The sequence below is a fragment of the Rhagoletis pomonella genome, unplaced genomic scaffold (assembly GCF_013731165.1).
Source record: "Rhagoletis pomonella isolate Grant_MI unplaced genomic scaffold, Rhpom_1.0 Rhpom_scaffold_00008, whole genome shotgun sequence".
Lineage (NCBI taxonomy): Eukaryota > Metazoa > Arthropoda > Insecta > Diptera > Tephritidae > Rhagoletis > Rhagoletis pomonella.
The window spans coordinates 47,506,524-47,527,062 of NW_023458562.1; the positions used below are offsets into that span (position 1 = coordinate 47,506,524).

The 20,539-nt window shown below is 35.8% G+C and overlaps 2 protein-coding genes across 6 annotated transcripts; one reads left to right on the forward strand and one right to left on the reverse strand.

The window, feature by feature from the left end:
• Positions 1 to 16: 16 nt before the first annotated feature.
• LOC118745012 (poly(A) polymerase type 3-like) lies at positions 17 to 6,193 on the reverse strand. 3 transcript variants are annotated; one of them, XM_036478517.1, is made up of 8 exons: positions 5,578 to 6,193; positions 2,683 to 2,860; positions 1,678 to 2,480; positions 1,407 to 1,603; positions 1,110 to 1,324; positions 671 to 1,028; positions 391 to 603; positions 17 to 318 (listed from the first exon to the last, which is right to left on the reverse strand). In XM_036478517.1, exons 3-8 carry the CDS (start codon positions 2,462 to 2,464, stop codon positions 40 to 42), a joined length of 2,049 nt encoding a protein of 682 aa, XP_036334410.1. In that variant the 5' UTR covers positions 2,465 to 2,480; positions 2,683 to 2,860; positions 5,578 to 6,193; the 3' UTR covers positions 17 to 39. The 3 variants fall into 3 exon arrangements, with proteins under 3 accessions (XP_036334410.1, XP_036334409.1, XP_036334411.1); XM_036478516.1 differs by having other exon boundaries at positions 2,651 to 2,860; XM_036478518.1 differs by lacking the exon at positions 2,683 to 2,860.
• A 944-nt stretch (positions 6,194 to 7,137) lies between these two features.
• LOC118745014 (ubiquitin-associated domain-containing protein 1) lies at positions 7,138 to 10,935 on the forward strand. 3 transcript variants are annotated; one of them, XR_004993603.1, is made up of 8 exons: positions 7,138 to 7,409; positions 7,661 to 8,243; positions 8,483 to 8,990; positions 9,048 to 9,253; positions 9,324 to 9,453; positions 9,513 to 9,816; positions 10,015 to 10,284; positions 10,370 to 10,935. XR_004993603.1 is itself a non-coding variant. In XM_036478519.1 (7 exons), the coding sequence occupies exons 2-7, from the start codon at positions 7,852 to 7,854 to the stop codon at positions 10,161 to 10,163; spliced, it is 1,689 nt and encodes a 562-aa protein (XP_036334412.1). In that variant the 5' UTR covers positions 7,138 to 7,409; positions 7,661 to 7,851; the 3' UTR covers positions 10,164 to 10,935. The 3 variants fall into 3 exon arrangements, 2 of the variants coding, with proteins under 2 accessions (XP_036334412.1, XP_036334413.1); XM_036478519.1 differs by having other exon boundaries at positions 10,015 to 10,935; XM_036478520.1 differs by having other exon boundaries at positions 7,138 to 7,398; positions 10,015 to 10,935.
• The last annotated feature ends 9,604 nt before the right edge of the window (positions 10,936 to 20,539 follow it).

The following is a 20,539-nucleotide window of genomic DNA, read 5'->3' on the forward strand; positions in this document are numbered from 1 at the left end:
CGGCGGCGGTGTTGGATTCGGTGCTGTACTTAGCGTCGGTCACGAGCAGGCCACTTCCGCGGTAGCTGCGGCAGTTGCAGCCGGTGTGCTGCTGCTACTACTACTGTTGATATTACTATTACTACTCTGATTCTGGTTGTTGACATTGACACTACTGCTGCTGCTGTTATTGTTGTCAATGCTGTTACGTGGCGAATTAGAGCCAGAGCCACCATTTTTGTTGGTCTTCCCATCGGGTGTGAAATTCGGCGCCGTAGTAGGCTGAGTGGTCGGCGTTGTGTCACCAGTATCACTCGTATTTGAGTTTTCTTCCGTTTGCTGCAGGAAAGAGTGAACATTTAGTATCATTAATAAAAAGAAGTAATGTAATTCCTATAATTTTTTACTCACCGATTCACTCAATCGCGTCTTTTTAGTTTGTGTTGACAGCTCCGTCGATAAACGCTTACGATTAGCTAAAATTGAGTTATTGAAATTGTTATGTTGTTCCATAGACTTGCGTTCACGCTTCAAAAAGTCCGTATCCAAATACTGCGAAAGAGATTTACGCTTCACATGCCGCGCCTCTATATGCATGCCATCTTTAAGCATTTTTATATTTACCTAAGAAAATTACAAAAGAGAAAATTATGATAAACTGCTTGTTTTTTACACAATTTTCTCAACTCACTCCATGCTGTATAACATGTTCTGTGAAATTTTGAATACTCTCAGTGAGATCCACATTCAAGTTCTCTGTGCGTTCAAATTCTAAACCAATGAACCACATCGAACAAAATGGCGATGTACAAACTGGTGGATTGCTATTGGTTTGTGTTTTTTCATCATCGTTACCGCTGTTATTTTGTGTATTGGGAGCGATTTTCTTAAAATCAAAACATGACGGATTTACATGTGCTAACGAAATGTGTTGATTACGCTCGAGATTTCCAACTAATAGACGAATCTTTGACTCGACTAAGCCACACCACTCCAGCTGATCGTCACCAGTTTGCGATGTAACTAAAAGCACGATAAAGTGACGATATCTGCAAATGATTGCAAGTCAAAAATTTACAATGTATATAAGTATAAAAAATAATGGCGGTGAAAAAGAGCATTGATAGTACTTGTAAAAGAAGCTGGGTGCTTCGAATAGTCGATCCCATGTAGCGCGCCCAAGCATGATCTCATCTGTGGTAATCATACCGCGATTAAATTCATTAAGTATAACTTTCTTTGTTGACTCCGATACATTAAATGTGGAATTCTGTTGTGGATATGCCGGCGTAATGATGGGCATTAGGTGATAACGATCCGAAGCGTTTACGCGTGGATCCCAAACCTAAAGCAATGGGAAATAAAAATATTAATTAAAGTACATATTTTCTAAACGATCTGCCTTCAGGCGCATTCTTAATACTTACTGGAAACCGTAAATTAACATTGTCAGGGTGCTTTAGCAGCACAGGATTCGGCCACTTCCAACGTGAAAATACCAAAAAGAATTTATGCACAAGCGTAGAGGCTGTTGCATTCGGATAGAGCTGACAGGTGCGCGCCACCAGCATAGCCCACGTCACACCACCGAAGTAGCCCAAAGAATTAGAGTAAATGCCATGTTCTGCAATTGCAACAAAATGAGAACAAATTAATATATTTCAAGCCTAAGTAAACTTTCACTCAAATCATACTCACTTTTCGCCCACAATTTAATGGAGCGCAGCGCTAAGCGAAAATTTTCTATATTCGGCACTAGCGCCAATATTTCATCGGTCACACGACAGCCGTTCAAACTGCGCACCGAACGTGGATCTAAATTTTTAAGTAGATTATCATCTCGTAAATCGAAGTCGTCTGGTATCTCTTTGAGTGATAGACGCGCAAATAACAAATCAATTTCAATGCCATCGAAATTCATTTTAATAACTGGAACAAATGCCTCCTCCACTGAACGACATTCCGTCACTTCTGATTGCATTTTTAGCAGTTCAAAAAATGAAGTAAAATAATCTGTTCTTTCAATATTACGTGGTGCCACACAGAGCGCATCTATATCGGCGCCCTTATGATGTACACCCAAACGATATGAACCAAAAGTATAAATTTTGCCGCCTAGTTTCTCAGCAGCTACCTCGGGCATGTTCTTTGCCATTGAGACATCTTTAACCCATTGCTTGACAAGAGTATTGAGCTTTGCTAAAATCTCCATACGATGATTGAGTTCATCTTGACTTTCAAACACTTTAAATGGTTCCAATGCTTTGCGCAGTTCTTCTGTTTTTTGCAAATCTTCAGAACGAGGCTCAGCCAAACTGATAGCGGAAGTCATGCCTAGCTGTTTAAGAAGCGGTTGTTGCTGCTGTTGCGCATGCGGTGAACCATTTTTACCATTACCGTTATTGGAATTATAACTTCCATAACTGGGCGAACCCGCGGATGAGGTGGCTACACCATTCGGTGAACGCGAATCGGAATTCCACATTTTAGGAGTATGTAATCTGGAAGTAGAAGAGAATTTAATTTATAATTTAAATATTTATTTTTCTTTTTCGGACACGTAAAATATGTATTACGGCGAAACGATTTTCGCTCCTAACGTTGCACTGTGAGTTGCTTTACTAAAACTATATTCTTTTTCATTACACCGAACAAATGATTTTGGACTTACCTGTTCAAAGCGACTTCCGAATTAATACTTAACTACTGTATTTTTCGTAAATTTTATTTCCTGTGCTACCTGAGGCGATTCTTGGCTTTTGAAATCCTGTTTTGTTTACCTCTATATGTATGTAAATTCTCGTTTATTACCTGGCGTTTATTAGCTCTTGGTACCCTAATTTTTTTTAAGTATCGAGAAATAATCTGCATCTGCAGGTCACTGAAACAAGAGTAAAATAAAAACTCGTAAGTTAAAAAAAATATAAAAATGTTAGATTACAACAAAGAGGAACCATGGTTTACTACTAAAGTGGTATGTATATACATCATATAAAAAATATATATATATTTCATGATCCAATGATCGGATCTAAACCAGCTTAGTATGAGCCACTACCTTTCCGATGCAAAAAGAAATTTCGAAATCGGTTGACGTGGTCCAAAGATATGCGGTAACACACACACAAAAAAAAAAAATATTTCGACGGATTGATAAACCCCTCCTTGGAAGTCAGTTAAAAATATGCGGGTGCCGAAATATATCACTAAGAAAAATTCACATGTCTTTCAAATCAATTAAAAAAATAAAAAATTTCCTATTCTTTTCTTTTTTTTGCATTCTAGTCACAGTAAAAAATGGATATTTCTTACATCGTTTTTAACGAAGATTTTCTGAATTTGCGAGATGCTGCGGCTTTATCGGGTGTGTCGAGAAAGGGTTTTGGTTCCGTGCACCCACAAAATTTTTACAGACCTTCCCGATACCGCCCAAATGTTGAGTTATACTACGTTCAAATTGACGAGCTAAACATGTTTAATGGGCTTGAACCGGTTAAATGAACAAGACATGTTCATAAACAAGTTATATCGCATGCAATTGTTGAAAAATTGAACTCGTTTGAAAACCATTTCAACGCAGAGTTGTATCGGAAAGCTTTCTGCTCCGGCCAATCAGAAAGACCCAAAAGCTTTCATTTGACCCGCCAACGTTCAAAAAAGTTATATTCTGAAAAATATTGAAAATTAAAAATTATCAAAAAATATCAAAATTGTATGCATGTCTGCCCGCCAAAAAAGAGGCCAAGGCGGTGATTAGTTATTTCCCATGAGGTCTCATCGTACGCAGAGATAAATAGTGCATACGAACTAAAAATTTTGAAGTCTCTAAGTAATCCGTATGCGTTAATATCATGAAGCAGACATTCGGCAAAACAAATTGAAACACAAAAACTTGATTTTAAATATTTTTTTCGAATCTTTATTGGTAATAAAACAACCGTCAAAGTTAACTCCAAATGTTCAATGTGGACGATTGCGTTTTCCAAAAAGCTCTTTTTCATTTAACCAGTTAAATGGGGCCAATTTGAACGTAATATTAGATAGCTAATAACATTTTTAATAAAAAAAAAATTAGAGTAGGTAGTCATATTTGGAACTATGCTAGTCGAAAATTAAGATAATCATAGCTAAGAGGTTTCTGTTTCCAGCAAAAAATTGTATTTCCTTTTGATTACGCTATACGAACAAAACTAAGGGGGAATGCAAATGCACTTTGTTTGCAGAAACGAAAGTTCCAAAAGGGGCATTCCGTTGTGACGGGTGGGACATTTTCACTCGTTTTTAGACCAATACTTAAATATTTCAAAGACTTTATAATACAATGGGATCCACTGAATAGAGAATGAATACATAGATGTTTGACATGTTAACAACCGGTTTCACCAGCAATTTAAATGGAAAATTATTTTTTATTTTCTGTCAATTTCCGGATAAAAATTAAAAAAATTAAAATTATTTCTCACAAATTATTTTCGTGAAATTGCCCCTAAGTGAATTATTCTTTTACAAAGTTTAAATTGCGTAATTGGTTGAACACGAAAAACTTCTTACTCTTGAGATACTCGTACTAAACTTTTTAAGCAGTTTGAGTAGGAGAACTAATGCGTTACTTTTAAGACAGTTTAGTTAAAGAACTTGTTTTTTTTAATATTTAAGAAAATGTAAGCGTTTGAGACGGGACACTTTCGGGGCGAGTTGAGAATTCATGCATATATCTACATATATATATAAATGTGAATGTCTGTTTGTTTATTATCTTATAACTTTTGTACCGCGACAAGGAATCGCACTAAACTTTGCTCACAGGAAGGTTATACATGAACTTGAGATTTGGTATGTAGTCATATCTACCAAAGTTATTATTGCATTTCATTTTATAGCTATAAAACTGGCCTCCATATTCTGCTACCACGAGAGCAGTGCCGCGGGTTCAGGCTAGTACATAGTATATAATCAAACTACATATTTTTTTTATTAATTATTTGTATAATTATTTACTGTGTGCCCTACACCATTCCGTAAAATAAAACAAAATAAGAAAATCCATAGGTATATTATAAAAAGGAATAAAGTGGTATTATATATAAAACGAGGGAGAACTTTACACGGAATGGGCCCTCTTGGCTCCAACCTTTACATAAAAACAAAACAACATTGAATTATCTATTTAACCAACTATGTATAGGTATTAAACTGCCAAGAAGTGAATCTGGAACATCGAATATCGAAGACGGCACCCAAATACTCCACTGACTGCGACTGCTACTGAGACTTCAACCGCTAACGGAATATAACGCGAATCATACAAAACATTCCATTGAAAGTATAAACCTATAAACGCGATTTTCGAGGTAAATGCCACGAGAACAAATAAATAAGACATAAAAAATGCAGTGAACTCTCTAAACTCAAGCATACATACGTATGTATATAAAAACACGCTTGCAATGCAAAAAGCTCTTATTCATTTGTGTTGGCAGAAGCGAAAAAATTATAAAAAAAAGGCAGTTCAGTCAGGTTTTGCGTCGACTCACATTTCTTGTGGATGCCCGGAGAATCACCACAGCATATGTATATAAAAAATACCTGCTTACTTACCGGATATGTGAACGTGTGTTCGAGAACACCTATGTATCCCTTTTCCGTGCTCAGCAAATTTTTTTTCTGCTTTACTGCAGCTCCATCCAGTACTAAGCAAGCAGTTTTAAAAATAAGCATGTGTATATTTCATGCGCTAAATGTTTGCACAGTGCTTCTTTGCTGGTAATCAGCTACATTTGTCTGTAAGACAATTGTGCGTCGCATTTAATAAATGTGTGTTATTATAATTTTCATTATAACATTTCTACTAGTGCTACGTTGTCGTCGTCGCCGTCGTCGTAGTCAGCGCTGTTGACGGTTTTGGTGATTCTCCCTTGGTCGGCTCCTATTCTTTCCATTCGTTTATTGGCTCTTTCTTTTTTCTTTCATCGCACACGCACACATGTAACCATCGCTTTTGCTTCTCATGCAAAACTTTCCCTGGGCTGTAATCACTTTCTATTTCTCAAATAACCACTTTTATAAGACACTCTTGCTTTCTATTATTCGCAATTTAATAAATTGAGTTATAAATAACACCGATTTTCCAGTCAATTTCTATATCAAAATCACCGCAGTACAAAACAACGCTCGCTCGCTCAGAAAAGTCGAAAAACACACATCGAATTTTCCATCGTCAAATTGTCGTTAAGTTAGCACAGGGTTGCATTGCTGCCTCTACTATTCCTCATAAAAATTTTAAATATTTTCCCATTTGAATTTATGGTTGTTTTATTTATACTGTACATTTTCTGTGCCTAAATAAAATACATGTATTTATCTTACTATTTTTCCTAGACAATACCGATTTGAAGATTTTTAGCGAGGCAGTTTCTACAACCAGCACCAGCGGCATCTTTACTTCATTGCCTCTATTCCAAAATTTAACGAAATTTCTCAAAATGACTGGCAGGAAAAGTCAATATTTTCAGCGCCATCTGTACGAAAAACCATTAATCTTAACCTGAGGGTCAATTCCCGTTCTGCGTTATCGTGAAGTGAAGTGAAAAGTATAAAATTAACACCGAAATAAATGCGGTGTAAAGGTGTTATTTTTATCACTTCACGATAACGCAGAACGCATTTGCCACACGCACTAGCGCAATCAAGCGTAGTTCATGTATACTAAACTGAAACCTGTTTACGGCCGATTGCCCAGTCCAGTGAGCGTTCGAGTGGTGGACTGCTCAGTCCGACTGAGCAGGCTAGTGTGCGGAGGCCCAATAACATTTTATTATAACATTAAGGATATGTAAAATTCTGAGTTAAAATTTTATAATAAATAAATTACAACAGCCACTGGTTTGCTTGAAATTTCAAAGTCGTCATTTAAAGTTCTATGACAGCGCAACAGTTTTGCTGGATAAGAAAAATTCAACGATAGAAAAACAAAGGTGAAAAAGAAAATTAAAGTTTAATTCAAAGAAAATTAAAGTTTAATTCAAAGAAAATTAAAGTTTAATTGCACAAAAGGAATGCAAAATAAAACGTATCTTTTAAATGCTATATGTAGACGGTGCTAGAAGTAGAGAGTATAAAGTAAATAAATTTAAATATTAATCAAATCAAAATTATATTAAATTTTAATCACGAGTCAGACGCACTATGTATGCCGCCTATAAACAACAGCTGCTGGTTTGCTTGAAATTTCAACGCCGTCGTTTAATGTTGTATGACAGCGCAATAGTAATGCTTGATAAGAAAAATTCTACGATAGCAAAACAAAGTTGAAAAAGAAAATTAAAGTGTAATTCAAAGAAAATTAAAGTTTAATTGCACAAGCGGAATGCCAAATAAAACGTATCTTTTAAATGCTATTTGTAGACGGTGCTAGAAAAAGTGTGTATAAAGTAAATAAATTTAAATCTTTTTAATTTAATATATGGAGTTGTAAGCTGGCGGAGCTTTAACGGTGTTCGCATGAGGCAATTTTAAAGGCGACTGGTTGAATCAAAATGCTGCCCCCAAATTCTTTGGAAGCGATTAGTTCACACCAGGCGATTGTTACTTTCAACCAAAAGTTGCCTGCAAAATCGCCTCTCGCGAATTCCGTATTACTCTTATAAGCTCGTAGTTTTATTATTTTGACTTGTCCAAACAGCTATGCAGCACTACAAAGAAGTACATTTTAATATTTTCGTGGGAAAACATGCTTACATTCAACAGCCCCTATATAAATCTCTGAATCATGTCATGGAATCCTTTGACGACCGCTGCCCAAGCAACTGAACTTTTCAGCATTGCGTTGATTTATCTTCTACATCATATCTACAAACTCCAATATCCATTTTGATGATCCCTTGGATGCGTGCCAGATGGGCGGCACGCAATAAACGAACCGCCAATGAGGAGAAAAGTGATACGGCACAACCCACTTGTGTTGAAGCGGTACGTGACGGCGGTATACGCGCCTCAAGTGCCAATTCCAGAACACAAACTGCACCTACGACATCCGTGGCATGCGAATCACATCCTAAGCATGTTGCTTCACCCGCTCGTCACAGCGCACCACCACAACGACGTAGCCGACGTGCTGTCCCGGTATCCCCTGCACGACACGTCATACTTCATCCTAATGGACGTGCGGTACATATGCCGCCTATCGAGCAATCGCTATCGCAGTCACAGCAGCTGCAGCAAGCCAGTCCCACTGTGACGCCGCAGCCACGTAGAGTGTCAAGAGTGTGAGTAACCTTGCAATAAAATATATTAAAATTCAGTTTTCCTCGCTTCTAAATTCGCTGTCAAAATTTATATTTATATTTGAAAGTAATTGACCTTCCCAAAAAAAGCTGTAGCAACTTAAAATGCAGAAGTTAAGAAATTTGTTTTCAAAGTACGCTTACCATTTATGTAAATGTTTTCCGTTATCAGCATTCGCTGACAAAGTAAACATTTGAAATTTTAACATTTCCCTTCGCAGAAGAGGCTCGCGCCGTTCTGCGGTCCTATCGAGCTCAGATTGTGCTACTGCCGCCTCCAGTGATAACATCGATCGAGAGACGCCCAAAGAAAGAATCAAAGTGCGAGTAATTTGTCCCAGTGCACGTGTCCTTATTTTCGAAGCGGACGTAAATAAACGCATCACAGAGTTGAAAAACGAAGTAATGTTGGAGCTATCCGATGACCCCTCGGCTATGACACTATTTGCGCCCGATGTGCGCCAGCTTGGGCCACGTTACCGGATCATGCGCGCGGAGTACCAGGGTGCCGAGTTGAATGAAAGTATGACGCTGGCACAGCTGAAAATTGAGGATAATTCCATGTTGGTGCTGGTGCCCCGGCGGCAGAACCTGCAGCAAATGACGGCACTAACGCGCGAAGTGCAACCGCCGCGGGAAGTGGAAATCAATGCTGCCACCCGTAACATTCTGCCACACACTGCGGATATGCCATTGGTGGATATCAACGAAATATTTCAGCAATCGAATGTGAGTGTAAATTACAATTACTGATTCGCTACTGATACGTTCGCTATTTCGTTACAGCTGCAATTCGATGTGCGTAAAGTTCTCATTTCACTGGCGCAAGCATCTGCAGCCATTATAGGCGCTGGTCCTTATGCGACAAGACTGATAGCGATGCTTAAACAGAAGCTGATCAACAAGCGAAATTATCAGAATGACACACTGCAGTGCCTTGTCGATATGGGTTTTAAAAAGGAGAAAGCCGAATATGCGCTTAAAGTTAATCAGTAAGTTGGTTGATATACGCCCATATAATAGGGTTGGCTTTATATGCAAATATTGTGTTTTTTTATGCAGAGGTGTATACTCAGCAGCACTCGAATGGCTCATACAACATCAAAGTGAGGAGGGTTCAGAGGAGGAAGCAGCAATGGGTTTACAGAAAAGTTTATCAGTACTCTCACCTTCTGGCATAATCACTAATGATGTAAAAAGTACCCAATTTATTGAATGTTACCCTATTGACGAAATAAATTTCTTTATCAGAGCATAGTTGAAAACACAGAAGCGCTTCTAGAGATAGTACGCATCTATAGCCATCGTGATATACCGCCTTCACCTGAGACTATTAGTTCGTTGGTGGAAATGGGTTTCGAAGAAACTGAAGTGCTGAACGCTTTAAAAAAGACTTGCAATAACAAAGCAGCAGCGTGTGAATGGTTGTGTGGAAATCGTACTGGCAGTTTGATTGAGCTGCGCGAAGGTCTATCACAAGATTCGCCTATACTTAAGGCCATACTCGAAATGCCACAAGTGCAAATGAACTTAAGTAACCCAAAAATACTAATAGGTGAGTTTAAGTTTTGTTCTATTTCTGGTGATGGTGAGACTCTGGTGTACTTTCGTATCACTTTAATTACGAATTCTTCTGTTAAAATGGTCTTAGCTGGTAAAAGCTTTAAAAGCGTAACACACATTTGCAAAATGTTTCATCTTTTAAAAACTTTCTAAACCTTTTATAACACTTACTTACTTACTCTCTTCTTAGCCTTTCTGTCCATACTCGAAAACGAGAATTCCATACGCGTTTGGGGTGGCGACAATGACACCACATCTGTAATTACACATATCCTGCAGAAATATCACGAAGAGAAGCATGTGCTAGGCATCAATCAGTTCTATAGTAATCGTCAATAATATACCGAAAAGCAAACTATAAGCTAGCGTGCAGTTTCTAAATAAATAAGCGTTTAAAGCGCATGCGCACAACATTCACATTATACCTTATGACATGAATGAATGAATGGCGGTGAAAAAGGTAAATAATTAAAAATTGCCATAGCAAGCGTTTGCAATTAGCTTAGTAAAATGTATAATTTTAAAACTACTTAAATTACTTATAGTAAAAATATTACACCAAAGAAAGTAAACGAAAAATATCTGATAGCTGAAGCGTGGAAAGAGAAAGAAGCTATAAGTAACAAGCAGTTTCGTATTAGCTTAAAAATTTTACGCAACGCACAGCACGCGCCAAAAAGCCTCTTATACACACACACACATACAAAAATTTAAGTGCTAAAACCAAAAATTAAAATTAATAGTAGTAATATGTAAAAGTGCAATTTTAGCGCGTACGATCATACATACAAATACATGTGCAGAAAGAAGAAAATATGAAATAGTCAGTAATTTCGACATTTTGCTAGGCGCCAAATTTAGTTAATTATGTAGTACTTTAAGCAGTTTCACAGACTTAATATTAGTGGCAGGCTTTTCTAGCAAAAATATGGTATCACATTAAGCGTATAGATGTAATTGAATTATTTTTGGAATGCGGTTCATATCTACACAAATGTAAAACTTAAGCGAAACCAAAAACAATTAACGCTTGATACTCTAGAGCTTAGAAGAGTCACATTAAGTTTTAATGTACATAGTAACAGGCAAAAAACTTTTAGTTAGCTTACGAGGAAAACTAAAATTAACTAAATGAATTTTAACCATTCAGAAATTGTCAGTATTTTCAAAAATTGTCAAATATTTTCAAATCTCAATGCTACGTCCATAAGTTAATCACAGTATTTATTTTCTTTAATTGTAATGCACGATATTTTAACAATCATTAAATATAAATTTATACATTACAAAAACACTAAACCAATGGGAACATACAAAAACTATTTCAGCACATTTTGAAAAACAATGCTTTCGCACATAGTTTAATAATAAAAACGTCGAAATTTATCGTGAGAAACATACAATATTCGCTTTGCGTACAATCGAAAAATGGTGTTTTAAATAAAGAAGCCAATAAACGATTTTAAATACATACAACTCAATAATTTTAATTTATTTTTTCTTAGAACTTGGATGAAATTACTATATGCAACAAAGGTTAATAGCCAGTTTCACCAGCAATTTAAATGGAAAATTATTTTTTTTCCGTCAATTTCCATATAAGATTCAAAAAATTAAAATCATTTTTCACTAAAATTGCATTCGTAAAACTGGCTGTAAGTGTTAAGTTAAGGTTAGGTTACGTTGGTCACCAGAGTTAACTGATAGCTGCGAGCGAGATTTCGCGAAATACGTAGTGAATGTAGCCCTATGGACGGACAACTTCTGAGATACTTCGCCGACCTAAACGGGGTTAGATCGCCGAAACAACAGCCCTTGGTCGGGTGAAACCCGAGTCATTCCGGTATGTAGAACCGGCTGTCGGGGGAATGTGAAACCCGAGTCATTCCGGTACGTAGAACCGGCTGTCGCCTGCAGCAGGTTGAAATCCTACTTGAGTAGGTTGAATGAGGATGTGCCGAATGAGTGTCCGGCATGCGGAGAGACCCGACTGAGATACCAACCGTCCTGGGCGGGGTTGTTGTAGCCGCTACAAGGTCCTAAAAACCTTTGACTTCGCCAAAGGACTATCCGTGTATTCGGTTGTCCAGTCGGATATTCATGTTTACGGATAAAATCCAGAGATACGGTTAATATCCGTTCTATTTTCGAATATCCAGATTATCCCGATATTCATAAAATCCGGATAGAACTCCCAGCCGTACTTCGCCGCTAAGGTCTCCTATCAGGTCCTTACCCAAATCGACGATATACAAAGACCGGGTGTCTATCCCATTCGGTGACTATAATACGTCAGACCCGAAGAAGTGTGCGTGCAAGAAAAAGAGGTATCGACCTGTCACCAAACGGCTGAGCAAACTGCCAAAAAGCAGCGCCGAAGGAAGCAGGAAGGCTGAAGCCTTCACAAACATTAGTCTGAATGGTCTAATACAGATGGTAAAATATCTGGCGACTACCATAGTAAACTACCTCATCGAGATCATCAACCTGTCGCTTATGCTCCCACAATAGTCGGGTCTACGTAACCGAAACGACCCAGACTTATATCTGCCAGAAGAGCCGAGTTGCCTCGTAAGACTTTCGTTATTTTAGCATAATTCCGATTGGGATGTTCCAGGTAAAACTTACGGTTTTTATTCTAAAACAACTAAGTTTTCAGAGCCGACAGTGTACCGACAGTTTCGTCTGATGAATAATTGCTCAAATGCAAATTTCGAAAAATTATTAAAATATTAATAAAAATAATTAATGTTTTGAATTGGGTGTTTGCGACTAATGGGTATAGATCTTTCAAGTATTTTTATTATTATTATCAGAAAATGAATAAACAAACGTTGATCATTAATGAAAAATGAAAAAAAGACCCAAGGTTTCATTGAATACTGGGTTATTTTCCATATGTATCAAATTGATGCACAACGTACTTTGTGTTACAAAGAATTTCCGATGTATGCGGGTTAAATAAGGCGAATCACCTTCATGCGATTTCTTCATTTTTATTTTTGAAAGCAAGGAAAAGATCCTTCGGTTTGTCCCCAATAGGTGGACAAAGAAAGCCAGGGCCCCTCAAAATATAATAAAAGAACACAAAGTGGCCTGTCTTCACTCAATGTGAACAACTGGAATAACTTCGCAAAAAAGAGAGGCAATTGACGAAGCTTTTTGGTCTTGACCTAATTCGAACAGCGGATGCATTATGTATCCATAATTTCATAAGTTTTTGTGTGCAAAAAGTCGATTTTCGCACTTACAAGAAACTTTTTTCTTGGTATTTGATAAAAAAAACTTCAGTTTAAATAACTACAACTGCTTAGGTCAAAGTCGTTGTCCATAAGTGAAAAATTTTAATCGATTTTGTGGTTTCAAACAACCATATTTAGGTTAATATTAAACGAACAAAATAAAGAAAAACGAAGAAACTTTTCATATGGGTAACTGGTATTTATCTGGGCTCGAATTGTAACATCCGTTAACGGATCAAAAACGATACAAAAGAAAATTACGTGATACGTCAGGAAGTATAAGCTGAATGGGGCAAAGAGTACGTTCACGTATTTTATAATCCGAAAAATGTGTGTTTACGTGACGAGTAGTACGATATCGTAGTGACGACTCGAACCCGGATTTTTTTATTTTTTTTTTTTGAGAGAAAATACTTAAGCTATAATAAATTCTTTTTTAATAAATTCTTTTTCTAAAAATCTAAATTTGAAAAAGCCCTTAAAAGGTGGGCTGCATTTGGCCGTGTTTAGACTATCTAGAACGTACAAATGAAGATATTTGAATTTAATTCGGTAATTTCGTGTTGCGATTCGTGAGAAAATGGTTTTTTGGAGGCATTCGTGATACTGTCAGTAGTGAACTATTTACCATTTCAATAAAAAAGAAGAAACAAAAGGCTTTTTTAAATTTCGTTTCTGCAAAGTCTGCTTCTTTTAACTTTTCCGCAAACAAATTAAGAAAGTTACACCTTTCAGATTTTCAATTGAAATTAATATGATTTGGCAAAATTTTTCAAAAATAGCCACTGTATAAATTGTATTTTATAATAAATTTGTTTTCTTCAATACAAATATTTAGAAAAAACTGCATTAAAACTTTTTCAATAAAACCACAAATAGACCCATTGCTCGTCAAGGGTTAAGATTTTTTTTTGCAAAAAAGTGGGAAATATATATATGCTAATCATTAAAAAAAAATCATGTTCTTTTATACCCGAGCGCACTTGTGAACAAGGGTATTATGACTTTGTTCACATAACGGTTGTTTGTAAAAGCCAAAACAAATCGAGATAGATATAGACAAATATGTGCATAAATAATCTGAATGAAATAAGAAATCGATTAAGCGGTGACTGCCTGTCCGTCCGACCATCCACCCGTCCGTCTGTACACACGCTAACTCGAGTAAAAATTGAGATATCTTAATGTAACTTGGTGGGTGAACTTCTTTCCAGCGTAGGACGGATGGCATTGGCAAAATCGGATAATAATCGCGCCTATCTCCCGCGTAACGGTAGCATTCACTCAAAATTGATATTTACATTGATTTTTAGATGAAAAATAAGAATGTCAATTTAAAAAAAAAATGGGCGTAGCCACGCCCACTTACGATTACATGTGTATACCTTGGTAACCGCTCCACCAATTTCTTCCAACCTTGGCATAGTCGTTGGCCAACATACAACATACCAAACGGCCGAAAATTTTTAAATAGGACAGTATTCACGCCTTTATCCCATATAACGGTAATTTGGAGAAATACGAAATCTTCGATAAATCAGTAAATACTGAAGCTAAAAACTGATGTTTCCAAAAATTTTTTAGGGTCATTCCATTGTAAGGAGGAAAACGACATAAATTTAAATATGTCCTAATTCTTTGAGTGCACAAGGGTAAAATAGAGTTCTTTTCAGTGTCCCACCAGTCACATTCATTCAAATGATAGTTACATAAAACTAAGAAATCGTTGGGTATTTTTGTTAAAGCAATTTTATACATTAGTTATTGTTTTATATTAAAAAATATATTTCGCTGTTGCATAAATTCCGACGACATAGTTAAAATTAACAATTGATCACAGTCTGGAGTAAATGGTCCCACAAGTCACAATGGAATGGCCCTTTAGCAAAAAATACGTTTATGATAAAATTTTGGAAGGTGGACGTGGCACCGCCCACTTATGACCACATATGTGTTTCTCGGTAACCGTTCGATCAATTTGGACAAAACTCGGTATGATTATTGTGCTTGCGACAGAAATCAGACTTCGAAATCATATTTCGAAAGTTAAGGACTCAGAGCGGAAAGTTAATTTACTCAAAATTGATACTAACAACCATGATAAAAATATACAGTCCGGTTCACTTGATTAGAGGCAATAATTTTTATGGAAGAAAATGTTTATTAAAGCCACCGAATTTGATCAAGTAACAAAATGTTTTCTGATAATTCAAGTTAAGACTGTACTTTGCTCGAAAATAAACATTCATCAAAATATTATTCCATCTAACGGTATTTCACAGCAGTAAAACTTCAGCAGCTGTAATATTGTGCTTGATTTATTGGTTCACTTGAATAGAGGCGCCCAGTTTGCCTACATTATTTGCGCAATAAAGGTGTGAAAAAGGATCGTTTTTTTTTAAGTATTCATTGTGTTTGGTCGAAAACTTCTCAATTCTAATAAAATGGGAAAGCAGAAAGGTTTAACTGATCGCGAAAAAGGACCAATCGATATCTTGACCTCAGAGGGACTTTCGAATCGCCAAATTGCCAAAAAAATTGGTCGAAGTCCAAATGTTGTGGATCATTACATGAAACAAGGTACCTCCTATGGTAAGAACTACAAAGGCAGAACTGCGATGGCTTTGACACCGAAGGAAACCCGCAAAATCCTTAGGATTGCATCGAATTCCGCCCTTTCAACAGCAAAAATTAAAGAAATGGCAAATGTTGCAGCCAGCAAACCCACCGTTCGAAGGGCTATTCTAAAAGCGCCACATCTGAAGCATAAAAAATTACAAAAAAAATCACCTCTCAATAAATTTCGCAAGGAACGCCGCCTCGATTTTGCAAGGGACCACATGGCTTGGAGTTCTGTTACAAATAACGACCCCGGTGAATGGAAAAAAGTAATATTTAGTGACGAAAAGAAGTTTAATCTGGACGGGCCGGATGGATACAATTATTATTTCCATGACTTAAGAAAGGAAGAAAGGTACTTGAGTCGACATCACAGCCGTGAAGGTGGTGTTATGGTATGGGGAGCAATATCGTACTACGGCGCGTTCGAATTGAAAATTGTAGACTACAAAATGACGGGAAACAGCTATAAAGCTCTGTTGGAATCATCTTTTCCCGAGATGCGGGAAACATTTGGACCTATTAACTGGATCTTTCAACAGGATAATGCACCTGTACACACTTCAAGAGCGGTCAAAAGTTGGATTGCGTCCCAAAACGTTGAAACTTTAGCATGGCCACCGTATTCCCCAGATCTAAACATTATTGAAAATCTATGGGGATGGCTTGCTCGTAAAGTTTATGATAATGGGCAACAATTTGAAGACAAAAATGCTTTAATTCGAAGCATTAAAACGGCCTGGTCTGAAATTTCATTAGGCTATCTAGAGAATTTGTACAAATCCATTCCTCAACGTATTTACGAAGTAATTTATAAACAAGGTGGCAGCACAAAATATTAAGCTTTAAATAATAAATGTAAAAAAAAAACAAATCTGTAATTATTATTATTTTTTTCTTATTTGGCTAGTGCCTCTATTCAAGTGAACCAATAAATCAAGCACAATATTACAGCTGCTGAAGTTTTACTGCTGTGAAATACCGTTAGATGGAATAATATTTTGATGCGTGTTTATTTTCGAGCAAAGTTCAGTCTTAGCTTGAATTATCAGAAAACATTTTGTTACTTGATCAAATTCGGTGGCTTTAATAACCATTTTCTTCCATAAAAATTATTGCCTCTAATCAAGTGAACCGGACTGTAGTAAGGTAGAACCGCTGAGAGTCACTTTTGAAATTCTTGACGTTTCCAAACAATTTAATTTTTAAATTTACTCACAAACTCACACACACATTTTCATTTTCAATCTCAAGCAACAACAATTTCCAACAATTTCAATTTTTTATTTTCACTTTTATATGATTTTAAAATGTTGGCAAACTTCAAAAAAAAATCATGGCCGACCAATTGAGAGAACGGTTCTACCTTGCTATGTTTTTATCATGCTAACAAAAATCCCTTGAAAAGAAGTAGCATTATTATGGAATTATGGAAATTCGGCGTGATACCGCCCACTTATAACTACATATATAAGAGGAAAAAACACCTCTATTACTTTGGATTTTATTCCACGTTTTATCAAACTGCACGAAATTTATGCTTATTATTTCGATTCACTTGAATAGGCACAGTGGCTTTAACACAAGGAAAGGACTAGATTGCACCAATAAAAGCAAACCATTCATTTTAGCTTTAACACTTAGTATTGGATCAAAAAAAAGTGAATAAAAAAATAACCATAATTTTCGTGTAGTTTGATGAAAAGTGGAATAAAATCGAAAGTAATCAAGATTTTTTCTTCATTTTCACCACCTTTCTTCGAAATTAATAATTCTTCAAAATGAGGTCAAAAATAAACGAAAAATGACACTGAAGATGGCACAACGCCGAAACCGGTTTGTCTCCAAACCAAGCTTGACAAGGGATGACGGAGATTCGTTCCAAAATAAATCGTCAAAACGAAACTTCTCTGATGACCTTAAGTCCAGATATAAGCTTGGATTTTGAGGAAAATATGTGTACCTGTTCAAGTGAACTGAGCTGAGCATATACACTGAAAGAAAAATCAACCAATAATTGGTTAATATTACCAAACTCAAACTTGAAAAGGAATCAATGTGATTTTTGGTTAATCTTAACAATGCCTTGGTTGATATTTTCAACAATGATTTGGTAATATTATCCACAATTTCGTTTACATTAACCAAACTTTTCGTTGACGATCTTTCGTTTGAATACATTTATGTTCTGCACTTCACAGATGCTTTTTCATAATTCGGAGATATAAAACAAACATGTTTATTATCATTTTAACATGTTGCCTCTGACGGGATAAGCTACTAACAGCAAGCATCTCTACACACTCAGCTACAACCGTTTTAAAAATGTGTCTTAAAATGTTCAACTTGAATCAATTTTCTTCGTCGTCTGATTTGGTTCTACACTTCGCAGAGGCTTTTTCGTAATTAAGAAAAAGCAAAAAAGAAAAAAGTAAAAATTATGTATCGCGCTTACAGCATTATTTGTACTGCTGGAAGCCAACCAAGCAAGCAAGCACCTCTGCTCGTTCAGCCACTGCCATACATACGGATCTGTTCTCAAATGCTCAACTTGAATCACATTTCTTACAATCGGTTTATTGACCATGCAAAAATCAAACCATAACTTGGTTGAAAAAACCATTGTGCTTTTGGCTCAATGTACATATATGTATGTAAGTTTATTAAAAATGCATCGTATTTTAAACTTTTTTACATTAAAATTCGTTTTTATTTATGAAATAGGGATATTTTACGTATATAAAAACATGAGTTATTTACATACATACATTTGTTACAGTTTTAAAAACAGGTTTGCTAATAAATAAATATGCAAGTCTTAACACACGCAATACATTGTATTGCGTATTTTTGTGAAATAATAAATTTTTCGCTGAAGCTGTGTATTTTATTGCTTACAGGTTCTGATATGAAACCAATTTGTTTGTCATTTCGTTAATTAAATTTTACGATTTTTACAAATTAGCCACTAACAATAAGTAGTAAACAATGAAAAAAATTTAAACTTGCTCCCAAAGGTTAATTATATTTTACATTTTTACATTAGAATTCTCAAAGCGTTTTATTTGCCTTGTATTGATTCTTGTTATTGTGCTTATTTATTTACAAGCTAGTTTGAGTCAGTTCAGCAAAGTGTCGTATAACAAATCTGACGCTAATTTGTTGTTATATTGGCAGCAACAAATTTTTTCATGGCCGTTAGTTAACTATTGATATTTTCAAATAATTCGAAATTTTAGTTTAAAGGGCATAAATAAATAAATAATAAGTCATAAATGCAGCGTTCGCTTGTTGGTTTCACTTATTTAATTGCTGCGCACTTTGTTGGTATTTCTCGTTTAAAAGCCAAGCTGGTTAAATGAAGTCCTCAATATCTTCTGAGATACATAACTAAAATGAAATAAAAATTTGAACAGAAAGAAAAAAATGTATGAATAGTTTTTTTATTTAAAATAATTATTTATTTTTTGTTTTTAGTAACTTTAATTATGCAACTGGTTTTTGAGCAACTGTTGATGCATCTTTTGCAAGGCGGTCATTTCCAACTGAAAAATACTTTTGGTTGAAGAGATGTACATAGATGCTAAATTTGTGCGATGAAATAGGTTTTTCTAATGCGGGACTTCCACTGCACATTGAGTAACAAAATAACTAGATTTTTTTTTATTATTTTATGGCCTAGTCAAATTTTATATTGAAAATTTGATTGAATAAAAACTTTAAAAACCTATAAAATTTAAATTTATTTATAGTATAAATCTTATTTATTTTTCAGAGATTAACTTAAAAAAAAACGTCTTTCGTTAATGAAATGTCGGGGATTTCGTATATCCGATTTCAAAATTTTCAACATTCCTATGCAATAGGTGTACCGATTTTGGTAGAATTTGATAAATCGGTTACACAGATACACACTTACAAATATATGTATGTATTTATATAGTCATAAGTGGGGAATTTTGGACACTAGAGAGTGTGGATCGACGCGATAATTATTGTGAGCTAAAATTTGTTTAACTGTGCGTACAGTCTACCACGTTTTTGTAAAATTAAACCTAAGGGCTTTTTGAGTGGTACCGTGTGTGTAAAGTTAAAACTGTCTTCTATAAATTGGCATTAATAACTAGCGTAATAAGGAATAGCTGCATACTTTTCTTTGATTTTGGGAAGTGATTTTGGCTAATTACTACATCTTTACAATAAAGTGAAGTGCAAAAAGGCGCCGCTGACTCGTGAGTGACCCGGCGACATGGATACAGAATAATTTAGAAAATGGAAAAATAACTGTTAATTTCAATTCGGAAGATAAAGATAAAAAAGCGCGAAAAAATTAAGAAGACAAAAATGACGCAAAGTTGGTGGTGAAATACCCGCCAAAATTTAAAGGGAGAGATTTTCGTTCTAGTAGATTCTTCTGAATGTCAAGCAATGAGAAATGAAAAAATAACGACTGGCTTAACCCTCTTCAGCAAAATTAAAGACTTAAAAGTACAACACTTAGATTTAATATACGCCATAGGTAAAACACTTTATAAAGTGACATTTAAAGACACATACGCTGCGAAAAACGTCTGTTAGACAATAGAATTAAAAAAGGGGGACTGAAACCCTCGTTCCTAGAACAGTACTAGAAATCTATGGTGTGGTGCATGGGATGCCGCTATGTTTTAACGAGTATGACATACTTAAAAATTCGAAATCGGCAGTCCCGATAGTCTCTATAATAGGTTCATTCCTTATCTTTTTGGACTAAAATCTGAAAAGTGTCAAAATGCCAGAGCGTAAGCAAAATGCGCTCACTAAAAGAGAGTAACAGGAAAAGTAAAGGAACGCAAAAAACCAAATTTTTAGTCC